This window comes from Dendrobates tinctorius, unplaced genomic scaffold (assembly GCF_039654945.1).
Source record: "Dendrobates tinctorius isolate UK_male_01 unplaced genomic scaffold, ASM3965494v1 ptg000020l, whole genome shotgun sequence".
Lineage (NCBI taxonomy): Eukaryota > Metazoa > Chordata > Amphibia > Anura > Dendrobatidae > Dendrobates > Dendrobates tinctorius.
Window position 1 is genome coordinate 13,488,002 of NW_027361688.1, and position 16,578 is coordinate 13,504,579.

General features: G+C 45.9%; 1 protein-coding gene across 1 annotated transcript; it reads right to left on the reverse strand.

The window, feature by feature from the left end:
• Positions 1 to 7,920: 7,920 nt before the first annotated feature.
• LOC141083449 (E3 ubiquitin-protein ligase TRIM17-like) lies at positions 7,921 to 15,705 on the reverse strand. The gene is made up of 2 exons (XM_073567722.1): positions 14,495 to 15,705; positions 7,921 to 8,569 (listed from the first exon to the last, which is right to left on the reverse strand). Exons 1-2 carry the CDS (start codon positions 15,686 to 15,688, stop codon positions 8,528 to 8,530), a joined length of 1,236 nt encoding a protein of 411 aa, XP_073423823.1. The 5' UTR covers positions 15,689 to 15,705; the 3' UTR covers positions 7,921 to 8,527.
• Positions 15,706 to 16,578: the final 873 nt, after the last annotated feature.

The window sequence follows — 16,578 nt, forward strand, 5'->3', positions numbered from 1 at the left end:
CAACTAGCAGTAGCCATGGGGCGTACCTAAGATGATCCTAGACGCCTCGGCACAGCCGGAGGGCTAACTAAGCCTAAAGCAAGAAAGGTGAAATCTAAACTGCCCCGGAGTAGAACCCCAAAGGAATAGATAGCCCCCAAACATATATTGTCAGTGAGACAAGATGAGACACAAACAGAGGCAGAAAATAGACTGAGCAAATGATGGGACCCAAACTGTCTAGACAGGACAGGACAGAAAAGACAATGTCTGCAATCATGCAAAAACCCTAAAAAATCCAACACGTCTGATGTACAAAAAAACACTGAGGTCTCACGACCTCTCCCCCACTATATCAGCATTCTGGTGTGAACTGGCAGCAAAGCAAAAGAGACAAATATAACAGGGGACTGAACAAACTGACACAAGCTGTAACATATGGAGCGGGGTCCAGCACTACCCCAGCAGGGAGCCTGCTGAACCCTCAAAACAAAGCAGAAAAGAGGAAAGGGCAAAACCAGATCAGATGGAAAGGATTAGCAAAAGAATCACTTAAAGGAAAAATGCAGGATCAGGCAGGAAACAGCAGACCTCAAAATGCACAGTGAAAAACAAATCACCAGCAGCAACTGAGGGAAGTCTGCTCACTTATATACTCCCAGTCAGTAACCCTTGATTTCCAATCATCGTCGTCAAGTGGCAGACTTCCATCAACCTGGCCAGCTCCACTACCCACAGCAACCATCAGAGGGAGCCCTGACTCAGAAGTCAGATCAAGAGAATTCACAACACAGGGCCAGTGATGGGGAGAGGGACAATGGTGGGAGTGATGGGGAGAGGGACAATGATGGGAGTGATGGGGAGAGGGCCAGTGATGGGGAGAGGGCCAATGATGGCGGTGATGGGGAGAGGGCCAATGATGGGAGTGATGGGGACAGGGCCAGTGATGGCAGTTATGGGGAGAGGGACATTTATGGGAGTGATGGGGAGAGGGACAATGATGGGAGTGATGGGGAGGAGGAAATGATGGAGGTGGTGGAATGGGCAATTTCTACAAGAAGGGGATCATAATGGGGCATACTTCTGCATGAAGAGGATCATGATGGGGCATATTTCTGCATGAAGGGGATCACGATGGGACATATTTCTACATGAAAAGGGTCATGATGGGGCATATTTCTACATGAAGGGGATCATGATGGGGCATATTTCTGCATGAAAAGGGTCATCATGGGGTATATTTCTACATGAAGGCGATCATGATGGGGCATACTTCTGCTTCAAGGGGATCATGATGGGGCATACTTCTGCATGAGGGGGATCATGAAGGGGCATATTTCTGCATGAAGGGGATCACGACGGGGCATATTTCTGCATGAAGGGGATCATGATGGGGCATATTTCTGCATGAAGGGGATCACGTTGGGGCATATTTCTGCATGAAGGGGATCACGCTGGGGCATATTTCTGCATGAAGGGGATCACGATGGGGCATATTTCTGCATGAAGGGGATCACGATGGGGCATATTTCTGCATGAAGGGGATCACGATGGGGCATATTTCTGCAGGAAGGGGATCACGATGGGGCATATTTCTGCATGAAGGGGATCATGCTGGGGCATATTTCTACATGAAGGGGATCACGATGGGTCATATTTCTGCATGAAGGGGATCACGATGGGGCATATTTCTGCATGAAGGGGATCATGATGGGGCATATTTCTGCATGAAGGGGATCACGTTGGGGCATATTTCTGCATGAAGGGGATCACGATGGGACATATTTCTACATGAAGGGGATCACGATGGGGCATATTTCTGCATGAAGGGGATCATGATGGGACATATTTCTACATGAAGGGGATCACGTTGGGGCACATTTCTCCCTGAAGGGGATGACGATGGGGCATATTTCTGCATGAAGGGGATCATGATGGGGCATATTTCTCCATGAAGGGGATCATGATGGGGCATATTTCTGCATGAAGGGGATCACGTTGGGGCATATTTCTGCATGAAGGGGATCATGATGGGGCATATTTCTGTATGAAGGGTATCACGATGGGGCATATTTCTCCATGAAGGGGATCATGATGGGGCATTTGGCATGTGTTGGCACTTCGTCATAAATAATTAGGTTTTAGGTTGCAGTTTGGGCACTCGGTCTCAGAAAGGTTCGCCATCACTGTCCTATAGGGTCATGTCCTCAGGTGAGAGGAAAATACAGGCAGCAAGAAGATAAAGTTTCTTAAATTAAAAAGGACTATAAAAATGAGAATAAAAATAAAAATGCCCTCAGAAGAGCTGTACCGTTTATTGACGCAGATATAATTACCTCACAGTTACAAGGTAAAATAGGTCATCTCAAAAAACCCGCAAATAGCAAAAATTGACTTAAAAATCTTAGAAAGTCACACAAATGTATTTAATAATAATAAAAAAAAATTGTTGAAAAGAAAAAATTGTAGTCATGGAGTTTATTTTACCTCAGAGAATCAGTCTCTCACAGGGACAAGCCATTGAAGGACGCCATTTTAACAGTCTGTCATCTTCAAAACGGGATAATTAATCCTAGGAATGTCCGATTAAGACGGGAAATATGTCAAAAGGATCACAAAAACTTCTGTAACCAATTTAAATATAAATGGAAACCAAAAATTTGCAAAAAAGTCGAGTTACGTCGAGTTAGAGGGTTACCTCAGGAGCTCGCACGTTTGCGACCTACATCACCTGCGCCTAAGCCACGCCCCCGGGACAATGACTTTGTAAGTGCTGCAGTACATGTCCGTCTCCCTGCCTTTAAGATCTGGGAGATGCAGCCTTCTGTGACTGCAGTGTGACCCCACTGACATTTTTTAGTTTTGTAAGGGGAAAACCCAATTAAGATGTCTGCGAGGCCTTTCTCCCCCAGACATGAATTATTGCCTGTGACACAATGATGGACAGGTATGGTATATTGTTGGTTTTTATTTTTGTTTTATTACAGGAAAACAAGGGGATTTGGTGGAATTAGGCGTTAGGGGAGTAGAATTGTGTTTAGAATTGGGAGTCCTCAGTGGTTGATACCTTTTAATGGCAAACTGAAAATTCTAAATATTCTTCTATCTACTGGCTAACATGGTACAAAGATATATATCTATCCTGTATGTAATTGTGTTTGTTATTTTTAAATAGAAAAGTAAAACTGTGTTTTGTTTCATTTATAATAAAGGATTTTTATTTTATATGTATATGGAGGTGCTGGTGTATACACAGGTGCTGGGGCTGATATATACAGGTGCTGGGGCTGATATACACAGGTGCTGGGGCTGATATATACAGGTGCTGGGGCTGATATATACATGTGCTGGTGTATACACAGGTGCTGGGGCTGATATATACAGGTGCTGGGGCTGATATATACAGGTGCTGGTGTATATACAGGTGCTGGGGCTGATATACACATGTGCTGGTGTATACACAGGTGCTGGGGCTGATATATACACAGGTGCTGGGGCTGATATACACAGGTGCTGGGGCTGATATACACATGTGCTGGTGTATACACAGGTGCTGGGGCTGATATATACATGTGCTGGTGTATACACAGGTGCTGGGGCTGATATATACATGTGCTGGTGTATACACAGGTGCTGGGGCTGATATATACATGTGCTGGTGTATACACAGGTGCTGGGGCTGATATACACATGTGCTGGTGTATACACAGGTGCTGGGGCTGATATACACATGTGCTGGTGTATACACAGGTGCTGGGGCTGATATATACATGTGCTGGTGTATACACAGGTGCTGGGGCTGATATATACATGTGCTGGTGTATACACAGGTGCTGGGGCTGATATACACATGTGCTGGTGTATACACAGGTGCTGGGACTGATATACACATGTGCTGGTGTATACACAGGTGCTGGGGCTGATATATACAGGTGCTGGGGCTGATATACACAGGTGCTGGTGTATATACATCAGCCCCAGCACCTGTATATATATCATCACCAGGTCCAGCCCTCTGAGCCCAGCACCTGTATACACCAGCCAGCCACCCCACTGCAGCCCAGCAGCACCTGTATACAACAGCCAGCCACCCCACTGCAGCCCAGCAGCACCTGTATACACCAGCCAGCCACCCCACTGCAGCCCAGCAGCACCTGTATATATATCATCACCAGGTCCAGCTCACTGATCCCAGCACCTGTATACACCAGCCAGCCATCCACCCCACTGGAGCCCAGCAGCGCCTGTATACACCAGTCAGCCAACCCACTGCAGCCCAGCAGCACTTGTATATACCAGCCAGCCACCCCGCTGCAGCCCAGCAGCACATGTATACACCAGCCAGCCAACCCACTGCAGCCCAGCAGCACCTGTATACACCAGCCAGCCACCGCACTGTAGCCCAGCAGCACCTGTATACACCAGCCAGCCAACCCACTGCAGCCCAGCAGCACCTGTATACACCAACCAGCCACCCAACTCCAGCCCAGCAGCACCGGTATACACCAGCCAGCCAACCCACTGCAGCCCAGCAGCACCTGTATACACCAGCCAGCCACCCCACTGCAGCCCAGCACCTGTATTCACTCACTCATCAGGTCCCAGACCTGTCCATCACTCCAATCCTGGCAAGCATCCAGTGATTATTGCAGGTGCGTGAAGGTCGGCCAGATGTCCTGAGTCTCTCCTGATACGTCAGCACTGGAGCAGAAGAGCAGAGCGGCTCTCTCCGCCCACAAAGAACATCCTGACTGCAATGTCAGACGTTTTTAAGCCCCTCCTGTGCCACTGACTGGTGGTGAGTGATGATGCAGCTGCTGCTGCTGCCAGCGCGAGCCTGCCTGTATAAAACCGCCATGCCCGCAGATTTAAAAGGGCCGGCGGCAAAAATTTAAAACGGGCCGGTGACAGCATCGGTGGTGGCCAGATGAGCGGGCGCCATCACTCCAGCGGCCCACAGAGTCACACACATCGCGGCCCAGCGGTAAAATGCCCAGTTGGGCAGATTATCAATCCGGGCCTGGACCTACTGCTCCCAACTGGCTATAACGAACAGAGGGTAACTGAGCAATTGGATGGGCTAATTATATATATATATATATATATATATTTTATTAGTAGTATGTCAATTACACTTCATTTGATGTCAAAAGAGATGAACAAATACAAAATATTTAGAATAAATAAAGGCCGCTGCCTCCCAATTGTACCACAGTGGTCTCTATTGCACTATGCCCAAGATCAACCCACAGATAAAGTGGTAACTCAGGACAGGGTAGGCTAAAATAGATCAAATCTGCCTCATTACAGGGTGCAACTGAACATCACAATACTGCAGTAATCCAAAGCCACTGCCATTCAACCAGGCGCCATCTTTATCTCTGATGTTCTGAGTCAACATGAAAGCTACCATGTGCCTCCTGAGGAACCTTCATCGTGGGAGGGTAACGCGGCTGATTTAGCAGTCTAAGCTAAGTTTATCATAATCTCTGCAATTTGCTGATCTGATATTTGGCCATAGTGCAATATAGGGCTTCTTGCATTTGACCATAGTTGAATGGCATTGGCTTTGGATCAATAGTATTGTGATGTTCAGTCGCACACTGTAATACTTATTTTAAAATATTTTGTTCTTTTAATTTCTTTATTATTAATATTATTATTTCTTTTGTCATCAAATGAGGTGTAATTGAAATACTTCTAATAATTATTTTGATATGTTAGCCCGGCCGATTGCTCAGTTACCCTCTCTTAGTTATATACAGTTGGCTGGGAGCAGTCGGTCTCTGTGAATATGTATGTTCCTTTGTGTCTTCACTTGCTATGCATCACCTAAATATCTGCTGCGTTGATGCTCTTTTTCACTATAACTAATTTAGTTGTATCATAAATCTCCTTCTGGCACGAGTTGTTTGTTAGGTTTGTGGGTTATTAGTGAGCAGTCCAGGGGACCATAATCCTGGCTTTTCTGTGTTAATTATCCCTGTCTCTCCACCCCTTGGGTCAAATAGTGGGGGTGAAATAAAAGGGGATTTATAGGGTCATTAAGGGACAGTCGACGCTGAGCGGGGGCACCAATTTGCGTCCAAAACTAGGGTGTTAACCTTCGCTGCCAGGTAGGGACTTCTGAATAGGGACTGTGAGGGTTATGATTTCTCCCCCCCCTTCCTTTAATATCTCACCCCGTTACCAACTAAATAATCATCAACTTGTGTATTGTTTTTGGAATTTAGTCTTTCGGTGCTTGTGATTGGTGTTACAACTCTATTTTTAGGGGGTATTTTTTAGTGTGCCCCTTTACCCCTGTGTATCCCTGGACTACTCAATTGTAGCATATTGAAATTGGACAGGCACATTATTGGTCATCTATTTTTGGTTTATCTCTTATTCTGGTGTTTGTCCTTTATAAGTAGGGTTCAACAGGGTTTTTAGGGTCAGCCGCCATGGAGCGGGGGCGCCATTGGTTCTCAAGATGGTGTCAACCTCCGCTGTCAGGCAGGGGCACTAGTTAGGGTTTAATAGGCCTACCCAAACCCTCCTTTTCCTTTTTCTTTTTTTGTGCACCATTGTGTGACATTGATTAGCTAATTGGTTCCTTGGTTTTTCCATTTTTTGTATTTTTCGTTTTTTGATGGTGTTAATGTAACTAATAAAGTTTATTTTTTATGGCATTAGTTTTTTTTTAATTTTTCCTCAGACCAATTTGGTTATAAAAACACACATGTGACATGCACAAGTGTGAACACGTCAATCAGACAATGCTCACACCACCCACTAACTGAGACACAAAAAGAAAACACAGAATGACAGATTTGCAAAAATACTCTGCAATAAAAAAATAGCAGTAATCAGCAAGTGCTGGATAACAAATACAGGGCATTTAGTCACCCATACTAGGGAACGGCCTGTCTGAATCCTGTTCATATTAGACACTGTTCACATGTTCAGGTTTTTAATATATTAGATAGGTACTGCTTCGATAGGGGTTACCTTGACGTGGTGGAGCAGCTTGTGTACATTTTTTTGCGCAAAAAAAAGTATCGACTAAATACCCTGTATTTGTTATCCAGCACTTGCTGATTACTGCTATTTTTTATTGCAGAGTATTTTTGCAAATCTGTCATTCTGTGTTTTCTTGTTGTGTCTCAATTTGGTTATAGTATAACATTGGGCCGAGTGCTCTCTGATAAACCGTCACATAGCAATACATAGTAATACCCTGATGGCGGCCCTATGTGTCTCAGTGGAGAGATGAGCATGAATTTTCCTCTCTCTGGTGACTTATATGGGAGCCCGGCAAGTGTAATCATCTGTATCCAGAGCTCCCATAGAAGAAACCAGAGAGAATTACATGTGTGACCACCTCAGCCCTGACGGTGACAACGCCATCATGTGTAAGATGAGAATACCTCTATAATGTCCACTGAACAGTCTTCTGATAATCGTTCCGGTTCTGTACATGTTATTTTCCATTGACGTCAGTGGGAGACAAACGCCATGAATAGAGCATGTGGGGATTTATAGAAAGAAACGTTGGGTATAAAGAGTTGTCCACTACTTTTATAATGATCACATATCCTTAGGATAGGTCGCCATTATAATATTGGGGGAGGGTGGAGCACCTGCCATAATATCATTACCATATCATTGTACTATGGCCTCCATAGTGGGCAGTGGCCAATAAGAGATGATCGTAATAGAGAGAACTGTAAAGTCAGGAGACGCGACCTGTTCCCGGCCTCCTGGATAAAGAAATCCTTTAGGAATCGCCAGTTTCCGGGAAGTTTCAGGCAAGATCAGGGGCGGATGGGATTTGCTGACTCTTCCATGAGTCCGGATCGTCTCTTCTTCTTCTGGCCCTGGTGCGATGGCTGCCCGTGAGCCCCCTACAGCTACGCCTCCAGCCCCCACTATATCACAAGGAGACACGTGACAGAGTAGTAATATTACAGGAGGGGAGGACAGTTTATTATACCGAGCGGTTACATTAGATATAATACAGTGTGAGGATTACAGGAAAAACACAATCTCCAAAATGATAGAAAACCAGAAATATCCCAGAAGTGACCAACACGGGACATAACGACAACCCTTGTCCTGTGAGACAGAAAGGTGGAATAAGGCTGTCACACAGATTATTGTATGATGAGCAGTTATACATTCTCCTGTTACACTTTATCAATTCCTCACTAGGTGCGATATGTATAGGCCGCGTCTCTGCACCCTCGGTCCTATTGTGAGGCCCAGACTGTGACTGAGCTTCATAGGAAACTGCCAGTGACGGTATACAGCAATCCTGAGATTATACCGTATATACTACAAGCGAGCAAACGACTGCAAGACTGAAAAAGAAGGAAAAACTAAACAAAAGATATAAAAAATAGGAACAAAAAAACAATTCACATATTGTATCTTCCCAGTTACAAACAATAACAATTTAAAATATAAAATATTTCGTATTCCCGCGTCCACAAAAATCCAACCTGTTGAAAATATAAAATTATTTCACCCGTACGGTGAACATCATGAAGTAAAAAAAGGAAAGAAATCAAAATTCCAGAATATCTGTTCTTTCTGTCACCACAATTCCCTGAAAAAAATCAGTGAAAAGCGATCACAATATTGTATAGACCTGAAAATGGCAGCTATAAAACTACAGCTCATCATGTAGAGAACAAGCCCTGAAAAGTAAAGAAGATCTCTAAAAAGGGGGGGACACAGAGCAATTTATTTTCAGGCCACGTTCACACGTTGAGTATTTCGTGAGGATTTTTCTATCTTAGTATTTGTGACCAAAACCAGGAGAGGAACAATCAGAGGAAAAGTATAAGGCCGGGGTCACACTAGAGAGGAATACGGACGAGTGAGAGGCGCTAAAACCACGCATTAGGCTGGAGTCACACTAACCTGCGCAAAATACGGTCAGTATTTTACATGCGTAATACGGATGACAGACCCCTAAATAGTGCTCCGTATGTCATCCGTAAGCAAGGTGTGGTCGCGTATTTTGCGCATGTCAGCATCCGTATGGAATCCGTATGGAGAGATTTTCTCGCAGGCTTGCAAAATGGACATATAATGGAGCCCTATGACAGTTTTAATAAAGAAATGAAAGAATAGATATAGACACATAGAATAGAATAGATAGATAGAATATATAGAATAGATATAGACACATAGAATACATATATATATATATGTATTCTATGTGTCTATATCTATTCTTTCGTTTCTTTATTAAAACAGTCAGTGTGAGTTTACTGTATCGTGCACTGAATTGCCGGCTTTGCTAAAAGACACCGGGTGCGTATTTCTCGCAAGTCACACGTGTGGTCCGTGTGTAATCCGTATTTTTTGCGCACCCATAGACTTGCATTGGCGTATTACGGGCGTAGTACGCTGACAATCGCAGCATGCTGCGAGTGGCACGGAGCGTAGGATACTGAGGAGAAATATACGGCTGGTGCGAGGGACCCCATAGTGAATTATTGGTCCGTGTCTAATGCGTGGTTTTTGCGCCTCTCACGCACCCGTATTCCTCACCAGTGTGACTCCGGCCTCCGATTCTCTATGGGTTTGCTCCCATCAGCCGTATATTTCTCGGGCGTATTCTACGCTCCGTGCTAATCACAGCATGCTGCGATTGTCAGCGTACTACTCCCGTAGTACGCCAATGCAAGTCTATGGGTGCGCTAAAAATACGCATTACACACGGACCACACGTGTGACTTGCAAGAAATACGCACCCGGTGTCTTTTAGAAAAGCCGGCAATTCAGTGCGCTATACAGTAAACTCACACTGACAGGTTTAATAAAGAAACGAAATAGATATATACACATAGAATACATATATATAATAATAAATGCCCTAAGCAGCTTCCGGTTGTAACAACTTCCGTCCAGTTGTAACCGGTGACGTCACCGCACACCTCTTTCCATGTTAACCCTCAACACACCACTCCTCCTCAACACACACTCCTCTCACCTTTCACCATCTCCACTCACGTCCACTCACTCTTTCACTCCACATACGACCCTTTCTCTCACTCCGTCTCTCATACTCACGCCGTCATCGCCGCTGATCCACGACCCCCGCCATCTTCTTCCGCCGGTGCCATCCTGGATCCAGACGTCCTCCACGCCGACGACATGTTCTTGCGGCGACGCCATTTTGGATCGGCGAAATCCCGCGATAGTCAAGATGGCGTCGCCGCAAGAACATGTCGCCGGCGTGGAGGACGTCGGGATCCAAAATGGCGTCGGCGAAATCTCGCGGGATTTCACGATACTCAAAATGGTGTCGCCGCAAGAACATGTCGCCGGCGTGGACAACGTCTGGATCCAGGATGGCGCCGGCGGAAGATGATGTCGGGGATCGTGGAGCAGCGGCGATGACGGCGTGAGTATGAGAGACGGAGTGAGAGAAGGGGTCGTATGTGGAGTGAAAGAGTGAGTGGACGTGAGTGGAGATGGTGAAAGGTGAGAGGAGTGTGTGTGTTGAGGGTTAACATGGCAAGAGGTGTGATGCTATCGCATCCTCCCGATGCGATAGCATCGGGCCATAATCTAATATAAATAAATATATATATATATACACATACATACATGACATTGTGACAAACATATATATATTTATATTTCACAGAGTTCTTCATAACAGAATAACCGCTAATTCAATTGCCGGCTTCTATCAAATCATTCCCCAACCCGACATGAAATGACACATGGTTTACATTCAGTAAAGCATTTCATGTCATGTTTTTTTATATGTCCCTGACTAATAATTAGATGAGGGTTTGTGTGCAAAATTTGGGAGGTGTAGTTGTTATTTTAAGGGGTTAATTCGTTGTTAAATAATGCCTGGGATTCCCATAGCCCTGTAGTGGTGGCGAGTGGGTTAAGTTAACAAAGGTTTAATGTCACCACTCGATTGTAAGGTGACATTAACCCTTTGTTAGATTAACTCATTCGCCACCACTACAGGGCAATGGGAATCCCTGGCATTATTTAACAACAAAATAACCCCTTAAAATTACAACTACAACTCCCAAATTTTGCACACAAACCCTCATCAAATTATTAGTCAGGGACATATAAAAAAAACATGAAATGAAATGCTTTACTGACTGTAAACCATGTGTCATTTCATGTTGGGTTGAGGAATAATTTGATAGAAGCCGGCAATTGAATAAGGCTGGTTTCACATTTGCGTTAAAACAACGCTGCGCCCTGCGTCGTTAAGCCCCGCCCCGAGCCGGCTCCCTGCCCGCCCCATCCGGGATCACCGCCTACTTTCGCATTTGCACGCATGCGATCGGCGCACCCTATCTTTAGCATAGGGTGCGCAGATCATGCGCTGCCAGTGTGAAAGTAGCGTGCTGCGCACTTTTGACGGTGCGCCGTGCGCGGCGAAATGCAGCATGTTGCATTTCGGCGCGCACGGCGCACCGTCAAAAGTGCGCAGCACGCTACTTTCACACTGGCAGCGCATGATCTGCGCACCCTATGCTAAAGATAGGGTGCGCCGATCGCATGCGTGCAAATGCGAAAGTAGGCGGTGATCCCGAATGGGGCGGGCAGGGAGCCGGCTCGGGGCGGGGCTTAACGACGCAGGGCGCAGCGTTGTTTTAACGCAAATGTGAAACCAGCCTTAGCGACTATTCTGCTATGAAGAACTCTGTGAAATATAAATATATATGTTTATCTCAATAACTTGTGTGTATATACACTCACTGGCCACTTTATTAGGTACACCATGCTAGTAAGGGGTTGGACCCCCTTTTGCCTTCAGAACTGCCTCAATTCTTCGTGGCAGAGATTCAACAAGGTGCTGGAAGCATTCCTCAGAGATTTTGGACCATATTGACATGATGGCATCACACAGTTGGCGCAGATTTGTCGGCTGCACATCCCTGATGCGAATCTCCCGTTCCACCACATCCCAAAGATGCTCTATTGGATTGAGATCTGGTGACTGAGGAGGCCATTTGAGTACAGTGAACTCATTGTCATGTTCAAGAAACCAATCTGAGATGATTCGAGCTTTATGACATGGCGCATTATCCTGCTGAAAGTAGCCATCAGATGTTGGGTACATTGTGGTCATAAAGGGATGGACATGGTCAGCAACAATACTCAGGTAGGCTGTGGCGTTGCAACGATGCTCAATTGGTACCAAGGGGCCCAAAGAGTGCCAAGAAAAAATTCCCCACACCATGACACCACCACCACCAGCCTGAACCGTTGATACAAGGCAGGATGGATCCATGCTTTCATGTTGTTTACGCCAAATTCTGACCCTACCATCCGAATGTCGCAGCAGAAATCGAGACTCATCAGACCAGGCAACGTTTTTCCAATCTTCTACTGTCCAATTTCGATGAGCTTGTGCAAATTGTAGCCTCAGTTTCCTGTTCTTAGCTGAGAGGAGTGGTACCCAGTGTGGTCTTCTGCTGCTGTAGCCCATCTGCCTCAAAGTTCGACGCACTGTGCGTTCAGAGATGCTCTTCTGCCTACCTTGGTTGTAACGGGTGGCAATTTGAGTCACTGTTGCCTTTCTATCAGCTCGAACCAGTCTGCCCATTCTCCTCTGACCTCTGGCATCAACAAGGCATTTCCGGCCACAGAACTGCCGCTCACTGGATTTTTTTTCTTTTTCGGACCATTCTCTGTAAACCCTAGAGATGGTTGTGCGTGAAAATCCCAGTAGATCAGCAGTTTCTGAAATACTCAGACCAGCCCTTCTGGCACCAACAATCTTGCCACGTTCAAAGGCCCTCAAATCACCTTTCTTCCCCATACTGATGCTCGGTTTGAACTGCAGGAGATTGTCTTGACCATGTCTACATGCCTAAATGCACTGAGTTGCCGCCATGTGATTGGCTGATTAGAAATTAAGTCTTAACACACAGTTGGACAGGTGTACCTAATAAAGTGGCCAGTGAGTGTATGCATTTTATGTGTCTATATCTATTATTTCGTTTCTGTTAGAAAAACCCTGTCATAGGGCTCCATTATATGTCCATTTTGCAAGGCTGCGAGAAAATCTCGCCATACGGATGCTGACATGCGCAAAATACGCGACCACACCTTGCTTACGGATGACATACGTGGCACTATTTAGGGGTCATTCATCCGTATTACGCCTGTAAACTACGGACCGTATTTTGCGTCGTTTAGTGTGACCCCGGCCTAATAGAAACACGTCACCACTTCTGTATTATCACCCACTCCTGGTTTTGGTTTATAAATACTGATGGAAAATACTGACCAAATACTGGTTGTGTGAACGTGGCCTAAGGGGAGGTTCAGTCGAGAATATAAAAAATCGTCAGATTCATCCAGAAAAGTAGAACGATAATTTTCTCACTTATCATCCTTCCGTGTACAATTCGTTTTTTACAGCAGCAGCTATTAACCATTTAGTTTCCTGTTACAGAATTGTAATGTACCCGTAAAGATCGAACGCTATACTGTGACGTGTGATTTTTTTTCTAGCACACCCATAGACATGAACGGGGGAGTCTCTGTGCCATGGAATAACATTGGCCCAAGTGTGGTCGGGTGAAATATAACGTCGTGTCCAGGAGCCCTGAGGGTCGTTCTCCAGACGGTCTTTTTGGTATGAATGATATTGGTGAAAAATAACAGACGGTGCCAGGAACAATGTCGGCAGGTGAAAAATATCACAGCATGTGCGAGTTTCTTGTGGAAATCAGATTAGACTCATCCACTCAAATCTATGGGTGCGGAAAAAAATAAAAATAAAATGTGATGCCATACAGCGCCACGGTATAGGCAGAAATTTGTACGGATACATTGTAATTCTGTAACACAGGAAACTGTAAATGGTTAATAGCTGCTGTAAAAAAGCAAATTGTATATGGAGGACAAGTGAGAAAAAGATCGTCCCACTTTTCTGCATGAAACTCTGAATGATTTTCTATACGGTTTTATGAACCTCCCCTAAAACTAATAACAGTAATGATCCTGGGGGGTCGTCCATAATGGGGTCCACAGATCACATGACCTGTTATATTAACTGTTCAGCCAGATCCCCCTCCCTGTGATGTCACCGGTCTCTGGGCAAATATCTTACAGCAATTATTATTGTTCAGCTGCAAATTCTAATCCAGGCATCACCATAAATTGATGGGTGAACTACAAATAACGCAGCATGAAGGGGCTCGGAGAAGGCGGCAGTGAAGGTGTGTAAGTGTCTGATGGGGTCACACAGCTCATAAAAGGACAACTGCCCGGCCTCATAATCCAGACAGATCCTGACTCTATCACTGGAGATCTTGTCAGGTAACCGGATCTCTTTACTGCCATGTATCACTGAACACTGATTATTATATATCCACAAACCCCAGGACTTGTTATTATATCCAATCAGTGACTGCTGCCCCCTCCTGTCTATACTGGGATAACACATCCCCACCATCCACAACACTGATCTACTGATCTCCACTTCCCAGTAATGTCGCCCTGAGGTAAATCCCCTCCTGCTGATCACCTGATAATCCTGGAATCTCTCTGCTGTTTCTGGACGATTCTGCTTCTCTCCTGTCCAGGTCGCAGTTTTCAGGTTGTCTGATATATGGAGATTATTAGCAGCTGTGGTTACATCCAGTAATATGTCTGCAGGACCCTCCACATAGATCCCGCTCCTTATACCTGATATTACCTCACATAATGTGTGTAATGTGTGTGAGATCACAGCCACATCCAGGTCATCTCCATCATGGGGCTGTTTATCATGTCCCCCTGTGTCCTCACCACCTCCCTCCTCCTCAGGATCACACAAGTCACCGGTGTCTGGTTCCTGTAGGACAGTCAGTGGATCCGTCATGTTACACAGCTCCTCAATGTGTCTCATCTTCCTGGACAGCTCGTCCTTCTTTATTTCCAGCTGATGGATCAGAGCAGACAGTGGCAGTGACTCTTCCTTTTCCTGCCTGGAGATCTCACTCAGGACCTTCTTCTCCAGGTCGTCCACCCGTCTCCTGATGTCTGTACACAGGGCAGTGACTCTCTCGGCTTCTCCAGCTGCTTTTTCTTGAGCTTTTCTCCTGCGTTCCTCCAGACTCCGGACTCTTTCCTCAGTCTCCTTTCTCTTTGTGATCAGTTTCTGGAGAACATTTCTCAGTTTCTTCTTCTTCTTCTTTGAGGCCTCCTCCAGCATCTCCACCCGATGTCCTCGATGTTCTCCGGCCAGACTGCAGGACACACAGATACAGATGGCATCCTGAGTACAATAATACTTTATAAGTTCCTTATGGACAGAACATTTCCTTTTCTCCAGAGAAGTGCTGGGATCAGATAAGACGTGTTCTGCTGATTTGCTGTGAACTTTCAGGTGTTTATCACACAGAGAAGCCTCACAGTGTAGACAGGATCTAACAGCAGGTACCGGAGAGTCCACACAGTAAGTGCAGCAGATCCCGGTGATCTCCTCTTGTTCTTGCTGAGTAATCAGGAAACGTTCTGCGACATTATGGAGATTTATGTTCCTCATCAGTGCCGGCCGCTCCTGAAACTCTTCTCTGCAGTCAGGACAGGAATAAACTCCAGACTCGTCCTGTGTATCCAGCACACAACCAATACAGACCCGGCAGAAGTTGTGTCCACATCTCAGCGTTACAGGGTCCATAAATGTAGATAAACAGATGGAGCAGAGCAGCTCGTCTCTCAGATCAGCAGACGCCATGGCTGACGGAAGAAGGAAGAAACGAAACTGGAAGTGTCTAATGCTGGACAGAGGACAAAGTTGTAGTTACACCCAGTCACTTAACCCTTTATTTCTTCTTTCCTAAAGCGATAACTTTTTAATTCTCCAATCAATATAGTCATATGAAGGTTTGGTTTAGTAAGAAGGTTGTATGGGTAAATACACAATTTTGCTGCACGTATACTGTACTGACTGATTATTCTTTGTTGGGGGTGGTGCGTCATTAAATGAAAGAGCAGCAATTCTGTCTTTTTTTCTTTTTGCAATACTTGTTTTAGAATATTTATCTCCAGGGCCGGCGTCAGCACCCGGCGCACCCAGGCAAGTGCCGGGGCCCTGAGCAGGAGAGGGGGCCCACTAGCTGTCGGGGACACCAGCACGCTATGGGGGCCCAATGCCAGTGCCAGTGTCGGCACCTCTGAGTGTGACTCCCCCCCTCTTGCTCAGGGCCCCGCCACTTGTGATACTCACCTCTCCCCGTTCCACCACTGCGACGTCTTCCGCATCTTCTGACTGTGACGTCTCAGGTCAGAGGGCACTATGACATCACGGCAGGCCTGGATTGATAATCTGCCCAATCGGGCAGATGCCCGCTGGGTCGGCGGCTCTGAGCTTCAAAATGGGCCCTTTAAATCTTCTGCACAGGACCTGGTGCGCGTGCAATCACTTTGTGCACGCGCTGACAAGGGCCGAGGCGGCCCACGTCAGCTCGTGATCGTGGCCATCGTCAGTGCGGACAAGCAGGAGAGCACGTGTAATAGGGGTGGTGCTGTTATGGACAGTAGGAGACACGCTGCTACTTTAAGAGACAGCAGCCCCCCTTGTTTGGTGTGATGGAATGTTCTGCTTCCTCGTGCAAAAGACTGTGT

What these genes read in the sequence shown, in the direction of transcription:
- LOC141083449 (XM_073567722.1), bottom strand. Translation starts at nt 15,688, where the DNA reads ATGGCGTCTGCTGATCTGAGAGACGAGCTGCTCTGCTCCATCTGTTTA. An exon ending in AGAGATTCCAGGATTATCAG is followed by an intron (nt 8,570 to 14,494) that starts GTGATCAGCAGG and finishes GATTTTTTTCAG; the next exon opens with GGAATTGTGGTGACAGAAAG.